This window comes from Schistocerca piceifrons, chromosome 2 (genome assembly GCF_021461385.2).
Source record: "Schistocerca piceifrons isolate TAMUIC-IGC-003096 chromosome 2, iqSchPice1.1, whole genome shotgun sequence".
Lineage (NCBI taxonomy): Eukaryota > Metazoa > Arthropoda > Insecta > Orthoptera > Acrididae > Schistocerca > Schistocerca piceifrons.
Window position 1 is genome coordinate 368,576,327 of NC_060139.1, and position 18,363 is coordinate 368,594,689.

Sequence of the window (18,363 nt, forward strand, 5' to 3'; positions counted from 1 at the left end):
GCACTTCAAAGCGGTGCGATCACATCCAGTCGGGATGCAGCCCCACAACGTCCTTAGAGAGGGGTTGAAGTGGAAGTCAATTACGATATCTCGAAAAACTGGCCCTTCAATTCTATTCGGAAACATAGCAGTCAGCATCCTTGCAGTTTGGTAGCTCTACAGTATCTGATCATCAGCAACTGGCTTCAGCTGGATAGGACATTCTAAAGAAACTGAGGCCACTATCAGGCTAGTAGCGTGAGTCTCTTAATTGTCTAATTTTATTGTCTGGTGTGCTTGCCTACGAAACAATTTTGCAGTAGCTACGGCCCTGTCTGGTCTTAAGGCACGTAGATTGACAGTGCTCGGTCTCCCCGGCAACGGCCCGAATCGCAGGTTTCGGAAATCGAAGTGCTACAAATTGGAGTAGAACGGCGCCCACGGCGCGCCTGCAGAGAAGAGGCGAGCCGCCGAGCACAGTGCGGGCCCAGCAAGCCCAGCAGACACTCGCCGCCCCCACTCCGCCGCCCCCACCACGCGCGGTGCTCCGCGGCAGCCGCGATGCCCGCCACCAGGACCTGCGGACAGTGCGACGGCGGCGGCGGCGGCGGCTACGACTACGGCGACGACGAGCAGAAGGCAGACATGGCTTTCATGCCCTACATGCCCTTCGTCAGCCAGTACTGGCCGTTCATCGCCGCCGGGCTCGTCTGCTACGTCGCCTCTCGCTTCCTGTACCAATGGAACGCCTTCACGCGTGAGCAGCGCTCTAAGGACCAAGGTAGGTGGCGAACAGCGGTTCCCTCCGGCGAGCATCCGTTGCTAAACCTACTGCAGTGCATAAACACCGTGCTCTTTAGCCTAAGTACTGATATTTATCTTTTAGTATTTGATTGAGAAGCGGAAAGCACGAATTTGTTCGAAAATTTCGTGGCTAAAAGTATTATTTATTTCTTTTCTATTTCTACAGCTAAACATCTGTGTCGACTGTTTTCTAATTTAATTATTATCGATTTTCAAGCCACGATGCACCATCTTCAGGTACAAAAATACTGGGATCTACAGACAGTGTGTGTCACAAAGATTTATCTGACTTCTCAAGACTATATCTTCTATTGTTGTTGTGGTCTTCAGTCCAGAGGCTGGTTTGATGCAGCTCTCCATGCTACTCTATCCTGTGCAAGGTTCTTCATCTCCCAGTACCTACTGCAACCTACATCCTTCTGAATCTGTTTAGTGTATTCATCTCTTGGTCTCCCTCTACGATTTTTACCCTCCACGCAGCCCTCCAATACTAAGTTGGTGATCCCTTAATGCCTCAGAATATGCCCTACCAACCGATCCCTTCTTCTAGTCAAGTTGTGCCATAAATTTCACTTCTCTCCAATTCTGTTCAATACCTCCTCATTAGTTATGTGATCTATCAATCTGATCTTCAGCATTCTTCTGTATCATCACATTTCGAAAGCTTCTATTCTCTTCTTTTCTGAACTATTTATCGTCCATGTTTCACTTCCATACATGGCTACACTCCATACAAATACTTTCAGGAACGACTTCCTGACACTTAAATCTATATTCGATGTTAACAAATTTCTCTTCTTCAGAAACGCTTTCCTTGTCATTGCCAGTCTACATTTTATATCCTCTCTACTTCGACCATGATCAGTTATTTTGCTCCCCAAATAGCAAAACTCCTATACTACTTTAAGTGTCTCATTTCCTAATCTAATTCCCTCACCATCACCCTACTTAATTCGACTATATTCCATTATCCTCGTTTTGCTTTTGTTGATGTTCATCTTATATCCTCCTTTCAAGACCATGTCCATTCCGTTCAGCTGCTCTTCCACGTCCTTTGCTGTCTCTGACAGAATTACAATGTCATCGGCGAAACTCAAAGCTTTTATTTATTCTCCATGGATTTTAATACCCACTCCGAATTTTCTTTTGTTTCCTTTACTGCTTGCTCAATATACAGATTGAATAACATCGGGGATAGGCTACAACCCTGTCTCACTCCCTTCCCAACCACTGCTTCCCTTTCATGTCCCTCGACTCTTATAACTGCCATCTGGTTTCTGTACAAATTGCAAATAGCCTTTCGCTCCCTGTATTTTACCTCTGCCACCTTCTTTCTCTAAGTCTACAAATGCTAGAAACGTAGGTTTGCCTTTCCTTAATCTATTTTCTAAGATAAGTTGTAGGGTCAGTATTGCCTCATGTGTTCCAACATTTCTACGGAATCCAAACTGATCTTCCCCGAGGTCGGCTTCTACCAGTTTTTCCATTCGTCTGTAAGGAATTCGTGTTAGTATTTTGCAGCAGTGGCTTATTAAACATAGTTCGGTAATTTTCACATCTGCTTTCTTTGGGATTGGAATTATTGTATTCTTCTTGAAGTCTGAGGGTATTTCGCCTGTCTCATACATCTTGCTCACCAGATGGTACAGTTTTGTCAGGACTGGCTCTCCCAAGGCTGTCAGTAGTTCTAATGGAATGTTGTCTACTCTCGGGGTCTTGTTTCGACTTAAGTCTTTCACTGCTCTGTCAAATTCTTCATGCAGTATCATATCTCCCATTTCATCTTTATCTACATTCTCTTCCATGTCTATAATATTGTCCTTAAGAGCATCGCCCTTGTATAGATCCTCTATATACTCCTTCCACCTTTCTGATTTCCCTTCTCTTTTTATAACTAGGTTTCCATCTGAGCTCTCCATATTCATGCAAGTGATTCTCTTTTCTCCAAAGGCTCTTTAATTTTCATGTAGACAGTATCTGTCTTAGCTCTAGTGAGATAAGCCTCTACATCCTTTCATTTGCCCTCTAGCCATCCCTGATTAGCCATTTTGCACTTCCTGTCGATCTCATTTTTGAGACGTTTGTATTTCTTTTTGCCTGCTTCATTTACTGCATTTTTATATTTTCCCCTTTCATCAGTTAAATTCAATATCTCTTCTGTTACCCAAGGATTTCTATTAGTCCTCGTCTTTTTGCCTACTTGATCCTCTGCTACCTTCACTATTTCGTCTCTCAAAGCTACCCATTCTTCTTCTACTGTATTTCTTTCCCCCATTCTTGTCAATCGTTCCCTAATGCTCTCCCTGAAGCTCTCTACAACCTCTTCTATGTGAATTGTAATAGGCAATTGAGATAATTTTTGACTAACGTATCGAAACTAAAATCTACCTTGAAGCCAGTTTTAAGTTGTCGGTTCAGCACTGCACCTCCTGCAGCTCAAAGCAACCGACTATGCTACCGCTAGTTTCAACACGGTGGCTGTTTATACAGGGTGAATCACCTAAAACTTGCACCTCAAACATTGCGCAAAGGAAAGTGCTATTGTTGTGCGGTTTTCACAGAATGGATTTGTAGTAAGTGGCTCGTGTTGTTATCCAATAAACAGTTTGTAATAATACTTAGAAAGTGCATTTTATGTGCAAACATAATGCTGTTCCACTGAGACAGCAATATACAATTTCACTGCCCACATAATAGAGTCTTTAAAAAGTTAAAAGGCTTCAATATGAATTTTCTGTGACTTATTCAAAGCATTTGACTGTGTGAACCATGACATTATGTTACAGAAATTACAATTCTATGGTATACATGGAACAGCACATGAGGAGTTTAAGTCATATCTACAGAATAGGAACCAAAAAGTTTATTTATATGGCTTAAGTGATTTAAGGAAGTTTACCGCTTCATCTAACCGGGGTGAAGTTACATTAGGTGTCTATAGGCTTTGATCATGGGTCCCCTTCTGTTCTTGACGTATGTGGATGACCTCCTCTCTTATCCGAAACAAGAAGCTAAACTGACACTGTTTGCTGATGATACAAGCATCATTGTTAATCCAGTGAAAGAAACTCCAATAGAAAATGATACAAATAATGTCTTTGGAAAACTTTTTGGTTGGTTTTCTCCGAATGGGCTTACTCTGAACTTTCAAAAAACACAGTGAATCCAATTTTCCACTGCAAGAAGTACAGTTCTTTCAATAAATGTAACACACCAACATAAGTCAGTAGCCAGGGTAGAGTAAATTAAGTTTTTGAGTGTACATATAGACGAGAATCGTAACTGGAAAATTCGTATTTTGGAAATTATAAAGCGACTAGAATCAGCAACATCTGCTATCAGAAAAATTGCCAGTTTTGATGGTATAGAAATTAGTAAGCTGATGATGTCATACGGGATCAGGGGCGGTTCTAGAAGTCGGTCAAGGGGGGGGGGGGCAATTGGGGGGAGGGGGGGTTGGAGGAGTGGAATATCGCTTAACAAAAGGAGAGTTGGGGTCCTCCACCGACAAACTGGTAAAATCTGGTGCTGCTTACAGTAGTTTTTGGTAACTGTTTTGGAGTTCAGAGTAAAGGAAACTTATTTTCACATGGGAGATTTTATAAATTACGTAAACCATGGAAAAGGTGAACTTACAACAAATAAGTTTTCATTAAGTTTCTGGATACAGAAGGTGACATGAATGTAAAAACTTGAACTTGACATGAATATAAAAAAATTCTGTAACAAAATTCACTGTATATTTCCGTCTTCTGCCCAATTTGTCATGCTCATTCACCTCTGTTTCTTTTTACTGAATATGTTAATGATATTTTCAATATCCATATCTCTTTCTTTATGGTTATTTGCAAGAGCCAATCCATTTAGTCTCACCTGCCCCATTGTGTTACGCAAATAAGTCTTTATTCATCTCAAAGTAGAGAAGCTTCGTTCAGGAGTGCTTGTGGTAACAGGAATAGTCCCAAACATATACATCTGGGAAAAACTGCTTGTCACAGTTCTTTAGTGGTTCAGTTACTGTTTCAGGTCTTCTACTTTCATCAAACCACTTTTTCTTCCATTCTATAACTCTACAAAAACTGTTCATATTTCTCTGATACCTGGATTACTTCATCCTCTCAGTATTTTAAACGCTATGCAGGAATAAGACCTACAAGTGGTAGTATGGTGCGAAAATCTTGGGGAAATCTTGTTTCTAGCTCGGCAATAAAACGATCCTCAACAGGTAAAAATACTGTTCGCCTGAAGTATTCCTCGGCTTTTAAAGCAGGAACGTTGTCTCTTTTGGTTTGTGTTAAAATAGTTCTTGGCATTACTATTACACTTCCAATATCTTCTGCCAGTTTAACAGCGCCTTCAAAAATACTTCCGAATTGTATTTCCGAATCCGTCCTTACATTGTTGACCACCTCAAGCACGTCATTGACATGATTTAAGGCACTTGTTAAATCCATTTTAGGACTTTGGAGCTGTTCGCTTAGTCTTAAAGAGAAGCAATATGCTGCAGTTGCTAAATCTACTACGAAGTCTCCTCTTCGGATAGCAGAACTAAACATACAAGCTTTACTAGCCGTTTCTGCGTTGGTTTCACGACTACTTGAAAGTTCGTCAAGCAAGGTCACGACCGGGACAAATAGCTCCTTGAAAGTAATAAGGGTATCGTGCCTTTCCACCCATCTTGTTGGACACATTGACTTCAACTTTGTTTTCTTTGACTCTGTGAACGGTAGTTGTGATATAGCTTCCTCTAGGGAACTTTTTCTGTTTGCAGAGACAGACAAGAATGCTGAAACTGATCTCACAAATCCCATCATATTTGTAACTATTGGAGTATCGCAAGACTTTGAAATGCACAAGTTCAAAGAGTAGCTGAAACAGACTACAGTCCTGTGTGCTAGAAATAACCTACCTTTACAAGGACATCGTGATCATGGTTTAATTCCTCAGCTAAAAGAAGAATTTTACCAGTGTTTCAACAACTGATGTCACCACTAAGGAACAGATGACACTTTGTATTAGGTAACTGACATAGAGACCTTTGTTACCAAAGAAGACTTTCTGGGTTTTGCTGAGCTTAAATCAACTACAGGCACTTCGATTGCGGAAGAAGAACTCAAGACACTGGGGCTGTGCTATCAATACCTTTGTGGCGGCTCAAACATGGCTGGGAGATTTAAAGGAGTTCAAGCTCTTATTTTAAGCCGGCGGTTCTAGGCGCTTCAGTCTGGAACCACGCGACTATAAAAATACATTAAAAATGTCTTAGGTAAATGATACCCGTCGCTCTTCGAAGAAAACCTGTACATTCCTTGCAATATGTGGCCGGGCATGGTCCTGTTGAAATTGTGGCCTGTGGAGATCCCTGAAGCAGGGGAAGTACCTCAGGCTCCACAACCTCCGTTGGATACCGGTTGCTGTTCAAAGTGCCCACAATACGTACGAGGCGAGATCGGTTGTTGCAACCAATGCAATGACGCCCCAAACCATCACACCAGGTGTTTGTCCCCTCGCCGCTCCACATTGCTGCCCTCCAGGTTGCGCTGACCACGGTACCGCCAGACACGTATGCGGCCATCACTGTAGGACACGTTGAAGCGGGACTCATCCGAAAAGATTACATGTTGCCGCTCAGCACCCCAGTGACGGAATTCACGTGCCCATTGCAATCGGAGGAGCTTGTGGTTTCTGGACAATGGAAGCCTATGTAATGGTATGCGTGCAACCAGTCCAACTTGCAGCTGACGGCGACGAACGTTCGATGCAGACAACTTCACACCTGTTGCAGTGCTCCAGCGACGAGCCAATACTGTAGATGACGCTATACGGTCCCTGGTCATGTGAACAAGATGACGGTCATCATGGGATGTTCCGTGGGCCAGTTCCCGCTCGTCGCTGCGTACGCTATTCCTCTATCCACTGCTTCGACACACGCATCACTGTCATAGCAGCATGCACTGTGCGAGCCGAAATGTCATGGTATGATAACTACGTTTCCCGGAGACCGATCATTCTGCCCCGTTCGAAATTGCTCACATGCAGATATTGCTCCCTTTGACGTCCGATTGTACCTTTCGTTTGAAATCCAACTTTCGCTTTCGTTTTTCTGGAAGCATGTGCACCTCTGTCGGAAAATGCACAATTGTATGACACAGCAACAAACTGTGTCCAATGCGAGTCCGTTATTTTGATAAAAAAATCTTATTGCTAAACATAAAATAAAAAAAATTGTTTGTAGTGTTCTTTAGCTGAGATCTTCATAAATGAGCTACAAAATAAGTTTTTTGAACAAAATCCTGACGTCTGCGAAATAACTGTCTATTACAGATGTTATGTAGACAACATCGTACTACTGTACAAAAGCGACGGAAAAAAAACAGCAAGGCAGCAGAAAAAATGGGTGGGATGAATGAAAAAATTAAGTTCACAGTGGAGCAGAAAGCAGAAAGAAATATGTTTTTTGGATCTTAGATTAACTTAACGAGATCGACGGCATTAGATTAACATATTTAGGAAGACGACAGCTACTAACACGATTATAAATGTGAGATCTTATCATCCTATAAATGGGCGTTCTTCAGAGCCATGACCAATAGCACGCTGAAACTACCGCTCACGCCTAACAACGAAGTGAAAGAATTAAATCAGACAAGTAACCAATACAGAGAGGTATAGGGGCAGCGACATAATAAACCTTCATAATAAACTAAAGTAAAAAATAAGTGACAATAAGGAGACAGTAGATCCAGAGGGGAAGAAATTTGTTGTTATGTCATACAATGGCGCATTTTTCCGACAGAATTGCACATGCTTTCAGAAAAACGAAAGCGAAAGTTGGATTTCAAACGAAAGCTACAATTGGCTCTAGGCTACGCCTCAAAGTTGGCAACAAAATAAACAAATATTTAGAATCTGGTGTCTACTAGATCAATTGTCAAGGCTGTGACAAGTTTCATATCGGTCAAACAGGAAGGAATTTGAAGACTCGTTTCAGAGAACTTACATGTAAGCAAAATAAGAGCACTCGGTACACATCTAGATAAAGAAAAACGTTCGGCAGGAAACATAGAGGATAATATGAAAGTGTTGCACAGGGCACCAAAAGGAGCAATTACTGAACCTACTCGAGAGAATGGAGATCTATGTTCACAGAAAACGCCAATCGGAATTGCTGCTGAATGAACACAAGGAGTTTAGCCTGAATAGTTTTTTAATGTGTTCAGAAACCTACTGGTTTGAGCAGCGTCGAGCGCCGAAGCGGCTTGGAGACGGGGCTTTCCTTCGCGAGCTCCGCCTCAGGAAAAGTAGAGCTTCAAACGGAGAAGCCACGAGGCGGCGCCATTGAGATCCCACTCCGAATGTACACTCCTGGAAATTGAAATAAGAACACCGTGAATTCATTGTCCCAGGAAGGGGAAACTTTATTGACACATTCCTGGGGTCAGATACATCACATGATCACACTGACAGAACCACAGGCACATTGACACAGGCAACAGAGCATGCACAATGTCGGCACTAGTACAGTGTATATCCACCTTTCGCAGCAATGCAGGCTGCTATTCTGCCATGGAGACGATCGTAGAGATGCTGGATGTAGTCCTGTGGAACGGCTTGCCATGCCATTTCCACCTGGCACCTCAGTTGGACCAGCGTTCGTGCTGGACGTGCATACCGCGTGAGACGACGCTTCATCCAGTCCCAAACATGCTCAATGGGGGACAGATCCGGAGATCTTGCTGGCCAGGGTAGTTGACTTACACCTTCTAGAGCACGTTGGGTGGCACGGGATACATGCGGACGTGCATTGTCCTGTTGGAACAGCAAGTTCCCTTGCCGGTCTAGGAATGGTAGAACGATGGGTTCGATGACGGTTTGGATGTACCGTGCACTATTCAGTGTCCCCTCGACGATCACCAGTGGTGTACGGCCAGTGTAGGAGATCGCTCCCCACACCATGATGCCGGGTGTTGGCCCTGTGTGCCTCGGTCGTATGCAGTCCTGATTGTGGCGCTCACCTGCACGACGCCAAACACGCATACGACCATCATTGGCACCAAGGCAGAAGCGACTCTCATCGCTGAAGACGACACGTCTCCCTCCATTCGTCCCTCCATTCACGCCTGTCGCGACACCACTGGAGGCGGGCTGCACGATGTTGGGGCGTGAGCGGAAGACGGCCTAACGGTGTGCGGGACCGTAGCCCAGCTTCATGGAGACGGTTGCGAATGGTCCTCGCCGATACCCCAGGAGCAACAGTGTCCCTAATTTGCTGGGAAGTGGCGGTGCGGTCCCCTACGGCACTGCGTAGGATCCTACGGTCTTGGCGTGCATCCGTGCGTCGCTGCGGTCCGGTCCCAGGTCGACGGGCACGTGCACCTTCCGCCGACCACTGGCGACAACATCGATGTACTGTGGAGACCTCACGCCCCACGTGTTGAGCAATTCGGCGGTACGTCCACCCGGCCTCCTGCATGCCCACTATACGCCCTCGCTCAAAGTCCGTCAACTGCACATACGATTCACGTCCACGCTGTCGCGGCATGCTACCAGTGTTAAAGACTGCGATGGAGCTCCGTATGCCACGGCAAACTGGCTGACACTGACGGCGGCGGTGCACAAATGCTGCGCAGCTAGCGCCATTCGACGGCCAACACCGCGGTTCCTGGTGTGTCCGCTGTGCCGTGCGCGTGATCATTGCTTGTACAGCCCTCTCGCAGTGTCCGGAGCAAGTATGGTGGGTCTGACACACCGGTGTCAATGTGTTCTTTTTTCCATTTCCAGGAGTGTATTATCTGCTATTGACTTTCTGATTAACAGTCACTGTTTCGTTGATTACCTTACGCTTACGATTATGGTTTAACTATTTTGTCCTGCTTGAAAGTTTCGATTTATAGGTGTGACTTTTTAATTAGTATTTGCGCTTATTATGTGGATTTTAAGTATCGATCTAATTCCACGTACTGTATATCACTACATGTTTTATTGTTGGATGCTCATTTAGCATATGAAGTAATTTTAATTAATGATTACGCATACTGCATTTTAACTATTAAATTTGCGATACTGGTTACGCATGTACCCAAGCTATAGTGTCCTTGGCTGGCCTCAGTTATTTATATTAATACCAGACGCATCCAGGTCATCACCAATTCTGACTGTGAACCTACATATACAATTTGACGTTGATACCTACATCATAATATTTTATGGTATGTGTGGCTGGTATGCACGTCTGTTAATCATGTTGACGTTCTTCTAAATTATCTTACGTATCGCCAGGTCTGTTACAGATTAGATTCAGCTAAATGAACATAGTTGGTTATACCGCTGTTTTTTGTTTGTAGTAGATCCGAAAATGGCAGTAGCCTAAACCGGCAATAGCAAAGTGTAATAAAAGTTTGTGTGATGGGAGGACCTGTAAAATAAAGCGCCAGAATATGATCACGGACTCATTTCCAGATTTTGTATATTCATTTGACATATATAGAAGTATCAAATTATCAAAAGAAGATTTTTAAATATTTTATGATATGCCGATAATGCCTTCACGTGATGTGGAACGTGATTTTCAAAGGTGAGTTTACAATTTACATTATGTCTATAAAGAATATTACATTGATATTTCGAAAAAGGTGGGAATTTAAGGAGATGGGACCTGGATAAACTGAATGAACCAGAGGTTGTACAGAATTTCAGGGAGAGCATAAGGGAACAATTTACAGGAATGGGGGGAAAGAAATACAGTAGAAGAAGAATGGGTAGCTTTGAGGGATGAAGTAGTGAAGGCAGCAGAGGATCAAGTAGGTAAAAAGACGAGGACTAGTAGAAATCCTTGGGTAACAGAAGAAATATTGAATTTAATTGATGAAAGGAGAAAATATAAAAACGCAGTAAATGAAGCAGCAAAAAGGAATACAAACGTCTCAAAAATGAGATCGACAGGATCTGCAAAATGGCTAAGCAGGTAGTTGTCAGTCGGAAGATGAGTTGTTTAAGGCGAAACACGTCATGGGAGGATAAATGAAATAAAAAAATCCAGTTCTGCAACCAAGGCTGTCTTTCCTGTCACAGGCTATCTGTAAGTTGATTTTTTATAACTATGATAAATTTTTATGCTTTTATACCACACTTAAATGTAAATTCCTTCCCTTGAATGTGAATTGCTGTACCTAAATCGAAACGAAGATGTTGTATCAGCTGATTTATCTGTAAATTTTCCGAAAGGTGCCGCTTAACAATTAGTGGAGGTCACTTTGCACCTCCGTTTCCTGAATGATTTACTAATGAAAAGACAGGTAGCACTAAGTTGGGCTGGACAAGGACGGCGAAGGAAGTTAGTGTTCGTATAGTTTCAGAAATCCTACTGGCATTCGCCTCACATGATGTAACGAAACGGCGGAAAACCTAAAGTATAATGACTGAAAAGCATTCTCCAGGATACGAACCCAGTGACTCCTGGCTCTGTAGCACAGCTGGTCGGTCTCCGTAGAAGTTACGCTGTGAGCAACGTTCTTCCGTAATTACTTCTTTTACTTTAAAGGAACATAAAAGTACTCAGTAGGCTTAAGCTCAAAATTTACATCACCTTACAGATTCCACAGCGTAAAAATGAAGGAGACACACTCTCACTATTTATTATTAGGTTGGTGCATAAGTTCGTACCGTTTTTGTTTTGCATCTTGGTATTTCGTTTCCTATGAGTTTATTTATCAATTGTTATTTTTTTATTTGCAGTTCACTGTTGCTATTTGAATTTACACGTTGTCATTTGAATGTAGTGAGTGGACATGTGGCTGCCAGAAAATGGAGTGACAATTGGAGAAATCGGAACATTTCCGACATATTCTTCTGCTTGAGTACAATAGAGGGGTGACAACAGCGGAGTGGCAGCGCGGTTAGAGGCGCCATGTCACGAATCGGGCCGCCACTCCCACCGGAGTTTCGAGTCCTTCCTCGGTCGTGGGTGTGTGTGTTGTCTTTAGCGTAATTTAGTTTAAGTAGTGTGTAAGTGTAGGGACCGATGACCTCAGCAGTTTGGTCTCATAGGAATTCACATACATTTGAACATTTTTTGGTGACAGAAACGTAGGCAGCTAGAAACATTTGCGCCGTGTATGAGTATAATGCCATTCGACAGAGCACGGCAAAAAAATGCTTTTCTCGTTTTAACGAGGGATTATTTAACATTAGTGACTCCCCACGTACAGGAAGACCTTCGGGGTTCGAAGAAGATCGTTTAAAAGCATTAATCCATAATGATCCATGTCAGTGTACTCGACAACTCGCAAATGTCATGAACTGTGACCATTCCACCATCACGCGACGTTTGCTTTCTATAGGAAAGATTCAAAAATCGGGTGCATAGGTACTGCAACCTCTAAGCCAAAATCACAAAAATCAGCGAGTCGCCATAAGAGCGCCTCTGCTTGCTCGTCATCAATTGTCTCGCGAACAACATCAACCATTCCTATCCCATATTGTTACTGGTGACGAGAAGCGGTGTCTTTATGCTAACATAAGGAAAAGAAGGGAATTGTTGAGCCCAAACAAAGCTGCAACTGGCCGTAGAAAGACCTGCGCGCATCCATAAAAAATTGTGTTATGTCTGATGGAACAGCGACGATGTGATGTAATACGAATTGCTTCCCCGAGCTGTAACTATCACTGCTTAATTTATTGTCAACAACTGAGACGTCTTGCAGGCGCAGTCCAAGAACACCCACCGGAAAGACTGCGGTGAAGTGATACTACGCCTGCCCGCGTTCTGCTAGACTGACAAAAAACCCTACACAGGAGTTGGGTTGGGAAGTCATTCCGCATCCACCTTATTCGCCTGATCTTGCACTCTCAGGTTTTCACCTTCTCCGCTAACTATCGAACAAACTTCAGGACGGTTGGTCCCGGCGGAGGTTCGAGTCCTCCCTCGGGCATGAGTGTGTGCGTTTGTCCTTAGGATAATTTCGGCTAAGTAGTGTGTAAGCTTAGGAACTGATGACCTTAGCAGTTAAGTCCCATAAGATTTCACACACATTTTTTTGAAACTTCAGGAAACTACCTTTCCGGACGAAAATGAGCCCCAAACATGGTTCGATGAGTTCTTCGCCTCAAATTCATGTTATTTCATCGGTTGCGGAATGAAAAAGTTACCCCTACGTTGGCATACTGTTGTAAATAGTGAAGGAGGATATATTGTTGATGGCTAAAGTCTCTGTTATGTGTATTTATTGTGTTTATTAAAATTATGGAAAGACGCTACGAACTTATACACCAACCCAATAATATGTATTAATTAGTTTTACTCACGACCACTATAGTCACAGAACTCCCATTATTTTTTTTTTGCCAAAGACGTAACATCTATACATTTGCCATATTGTCAACCTGTTATGCTTCCCATAGTTACGGTATTGCCTTACTTCTTCCGTGCACGAGCTTACGGCACACGCATTGCGTGTACACGAATTGTCCTGTGATGTACGATTCCGCTTCAGGCAACCGCTGTTTCGTGACACACACTAAAATCTATAACGTTGCTCGCTCTACAGTAAAACACTACTCATAATTCCAGTGTGTGATAGACTTTCTCACAGTGGTTCTAAGCAGTATGTCTTACAAGCGCGGCTAGGACTTTTAAAGGTCAAAGGATTAGCTCACCTGTAATATAAAGTAAAACTAGCGTAGCAAGTGCCGCTACATACTGTCGAAATAGTAAGAGAAAAGGGACGTGTGCAACAATAAAAATCAATAATTTCTTTGCTTCAGAGCACCGCTGTTGGGGGGATTAACAATCGGTGGCTGCGATGGACCACTTAAACAATAGCGTATTTCACGTAATATACCCTGGATTGTAGGACTGGGTGATGAACACAAACATTTATGTGATGCATATATGCAGAATGAAGTGATGATTGAAAATTTGTATAGAGACCGGGATCCGAATCGCAGACTTGGTACAAATTTTCATTCGTCTCTTCTTTGTGCGTATATACATCATAGATGTTTAAGGTCTCTGGAACCATATCGTTTCATTTGACAAACACTTTCACTTGAGAAATCAGATTATTTTGCAAATAGCACCAGGAAGCTACTGCATCTCTTAACAGAAAGGAAGTCACTGTTTGATATACGTAGGTTTAGTTCCTCTTATTCAGTTGTGAGAAGGCAAGGCCACGCAGTCATTACTATCTTGCTCCCTCGTTGACGATACATATACAGACATGTTTCAGTCCTAAAGTTTCTTATACTGTATTAATAAAAAATAGAGAAAGGTTATGATGATGGTTTTAATGATTTTGGTGTTCTGCATGCTTACCCCTCCCTTCCCCCCTCTCCCCCCCTCTCAGCCCCACTTGCGTACAACGCACAGTACGTTCATACAAACATGTGAAACGGTGAGAAAAGTAGTACTTTTGCATGTTGTTCAACTCGCCCGTCGCGTTGGCTTGCACGTCGGTTATGTTGTCAAAGCTTTGACTGCTCAGCTGAATCTGTTGAGTTTGTCGTTTTGTGGTAGGTTCGCATTGATAATACCAAGTCTCGTCATCTGTGATGATTTTTTCCAGAAACTAATTGTCTGCCGTTGCATTTCAGTCAGGACAGGGCTGGTCTCCGCACATCGTTGTTTTTGTTTTAAAGGTCAAAGGATTAGCTCACCTGTAATATAAAGTAAAACTAGCGTAGCAAGTGCCGCTACATACTGTCGAAATAGTAAGAGAAAAGGGACGTGTGCAACAATAAAAATCAATAATTTCTTTGCTTTAGAGCACAGCTGTTGGGGGGGTTAACAAGATCAAGGTCAAGATGTATGGGGGTAACTTTGTACACACCTTTCTTTTTTTTTTTTTTCAAAACATTCTGTAGACTGCCTTGAAGGCTTGAGTTCCACTGCGCACTCACAAGTGAATGATCGAATGCTCATCTATTGTTTACAGTTGTTAGTCCAAGCTGCCATCGTAGCTACTACGCTGACGTCGCTTATGTGCCAGGAACAAAATCAGTCTCGCAGCTTTTTGGACGGAGTGTGTACACATACCACTGAGTATATACTATATATCGTCTTTAGTTATTGAAGATTCGATTCATTGAGGATAAAATAATGGTTACTCCTGTTTAGAGATGATGTAATGGATTCCAAATGGCTTCAGAAGCAGCGTACACACAAACTTCTTTCTTGGGAAGCATGTTGCTCCACTAGTTTACGATCGGGGAACTTTGCTTAAAATAGTCAGCAAGGAGAAATTTGTGGGCGATTATCTGCTCGTTATATGACTGGCTAAAAGAGCGACAAAGTAGGTCAGGATTCACGCACTTCTGTGTGGTGTTAGCCAACTCAACTGATAAGCGGGCGCTCTAAGCACACATCTGTCGCAGGGCAGTGACCTAGCTAAGCGCGGTCTGGAAAGCGGGACAATAGCTTAACAGTGTTTATTGATCCAATTTGGTCAGATATGCATTGTTACTGAGTCTGAAGCCACTGCATAGCGTGACTGCTCAGTCCTATCACCTTCTGTGATCCGCATGCAGGGATTTCACAAGACACAACAAGCGCAGGTAAACTCCGCAGTATTACAATAAAAGAGCGCATATTTTTTTGTTTTCATCTCGTATCTTCTATCACAGCTTAAGAGTTTCCGGACAAATAAGTCCACAAATTCACAGTTGCAATAGTCACTCACTTTGTTCACGCTCAGCAGCCTAAAATGCCACCTCTCATTTTTACCTCACTAACGTCACCCGTTACCGCTGTCGCTTCTTTATGCAATGGGCGAGAAAGTACTGTAAGTGCTGAGGTGATAATTGCTGTCAGTTTAAATCGCGTTCTGTGTTGACAATAGAAGCTGTGTCTCTAGCTTTGACATGCTTGCATTTTACAAGGAAATAATGTCCAGAATAGCAAGGCTGAAGTAGTCCAGGAGTGGTTCGACGAACAGGTGAGCATCAGAACAAGTCTCTTATGGCGTCCACAAACATGGGATTGAAATATTGTATTCTGTGTTCTAAGTACTTTTACTCAATTTTTGTTCAACCGAAACTCTGCGACAATGATACAAAGTCATGGAAGCAAAGAATGAAGATCAGGGCTTAATCTTACATCAACGACGAGGTCATTAGAGACAGAATACAAATATCTTCCTCTCTGCATGACTGTTTCAGTTAAGTGGACTTCAGCCCATTTTCTGTAGTCAGTGTTTGGTCTCTCTCTGCAGTTTTTACCCCACACGCCTCCCTCCATAACCAAATTGACTTTTCCTTGAGCATCAAGATGTACCCTATCAAACGATTCCTTCTTTCACCCAAGTTGTGCCATAGAATTACTTTTCCCCCGGTTCGATTCAGTACCTCTTTATTAGTTATCTGATCTACACATCTAATCTTCAGCATACTTCTATGGCACCACATATCAAAAGCTTCTTTCTCTTTTTAACTTTACTGCTAACCGTCCGCGTTTCAGTTCCGTATAAATCTGCGCTCTAGACAAACACTTTCAGAAAAGACTTAAAATTTCTGTTATACGTTAAATTGTTTCCCTTTTCCAGACTCAGTAAAACTACGTAATAAGTAAACCTAGAATGACAGGGAATTTGAACGCCACTGCTTCAAAATACACGTGAAGGTCACATAGCATGTCATAATGTATTCATACAGTTTTTAAAAATTCATTGTAAAAAAAAATTAAACTATGAAATTGCAGAATAATAACAATAAAAGTAATAACAAAGATATAACATATGAATTCACAATTCTTAGTAATGGACAAGGGAATGGGAAGGTGTCTAACACGGCCTATTAGCAGAAACCATACTGGTATTTGCTTAGAGTTAAATCAGATACCATTCAGGACCTTGTACATTCCTCCAACACATCTCAAGACATTGAAATAGTTAGTTACTTACTTAGTTAGATACATATTTATAGATCTCTTGAACAATTTTTGTCGAAATAATGAGATGTGAGTCAGTTTACAGGATACGTATACGTAAGTACTTTTAACGTTAATGAAGATATCTCTACAATCAACCCTATTCGTGGAACTACGCTTGAAAACTAGTGTGTTTTTTTTAATTTTTTTTTACAGGCTGCCACTATTTCAATAATATCCGTCTATGGAAAAGAACTAGTTGTCCAAAAGATGAGTTTACTTGACAGTTAAAACTTGCTTTGCTGTCAGTCAGATAATTTATGTCATTGAGGAATTGACCAAAGAATTTTGTTGGTGTATAATGAACTCTTTCTGAGCCACTAACAGCTTTAATAATGGGTAGTAAAGATCATTTTCTTCTTCCAGTATTACAGTTATGGACGTCACTATTCCTCTCAAACTGTTATAGATTATTTGTTACTAATTTTACAAGCGATTATTTGTATTGTGACGGTTCAGTTAAAATGCTCGACTCCTTGAAAAGGTAGCTACATGACGGCCGCGGGTGAACACCGCGTATTATTGTTACTGATCGCTTTTGAACAATCGATACTTTCTTCCTAAATATTGAGTTAATTATTCCATGAGACATTATTCCTCGCGTAAATGGTCAAAATGACAGGAGGTCGATTCGTTTGTTTTCAAGACTAGCAATTACGCGAAGAGTAAAAGCAGCTGAACTTAATTGCTTGAGCAGCTCATTAATTACTTCTTCCAGGTCATGGTTATATCAATATGTAAAACCAAAAATTAGGACATTCTAGCATATTTAGTACCTGATGCTCAAGTACTACATCAACTTTTGGTATGACTCTATTTGTTGTACAGAAATGATTGAGAGGAATTATTTAAAAACTCATTGCGTTACATTAAAGACGTGGACATTCAGACTCCCAAAGGTGGCTGTACATCAAATTCGGTGCGTTGTGTTTTTCTTTTTTCTTTTCTTTTTTAGCATCTGTAACTCCTTTATCTAGCACTAGACGCTTTTATACTCCAGATTTTTTCAGTAAACAATTATGAATCAAAAGATTAGAATAAGATTATCCACTACAGATATTTTCTAACCTATGATTTTTTTATTTATTGTAAGTACAGAAACCTGTTTGTACAACACATTCCAGATGCTGGCGATCCATCGTAACAACCGGTATATATATTTATATCTTTAGTGAAAAGTGAGTGATCTGTGTCCGTTTGGCAATCACGATGAAAGCTGCCCGGTGGATTCACGTACAAAGACTGTCGCGAGCCAGTGCCCAGCATTATACTATGAAGTAAACATGTGACTTCCACGTGCGTCATCTGGAGCCTGAAAAGGTCCGAAAACTAGTTAACGGAATAAAAAAAGTGACAAATTGCGGTTTTCTGTATTTACATCAAAATTCTAGAGTCGGAGATATTCCGAAGCATCCTAGATCTAATCTTCGAGTAGTTAATAGTCCACCACTACCCCTACGGCTTCTAGCAGAATTCTTAATGGCAGACGCGAGGCAACTGAACGCAGCTCAGTCTTGCGTCACACTGTCGTCGCACCAACGGGCGTTCCGCTACAGCATCGTGGCTTTCGCCAACGCTAAACCCACCTAGTTTCATAATGCGTTCCACTGTTAGTGCACCCACGCGAGTGGCAAATGCAATCAGGAGGAACCGACACCTTT

The 18,363-nt window shown here is 42.1% G+C and overlaps 1 protein-coding gene across 3 annotated transcripts in view; it reads left to right on the forward strand.

The window, feature by feature from the left end:
- The first annotated feature begins 568 nt into the window (after positions 1 to 568).
- The window catches only part of LOC124777467 (iodotyrosine deiodinase 1), a 96,025-nt gene continuing 78,230 nt past the window's right edge, over positions 569 to 18,363 (forward strand). For all 3 annotated transcript variants that reach the window (XM_047252892.1, XM_047252891.1, XM_047252893.1), the window contains exon 1: positions 569 to 760. In XM_047252892.1, the coding sequence (XP_047108848.1) occupies positions 625 to 760 (136 nt within the window). In that variant the 5' untranslated portion in view covers positions 569 to 624. The remainder of the gene's footprint in view (positions 761 to 18,363) is intronic.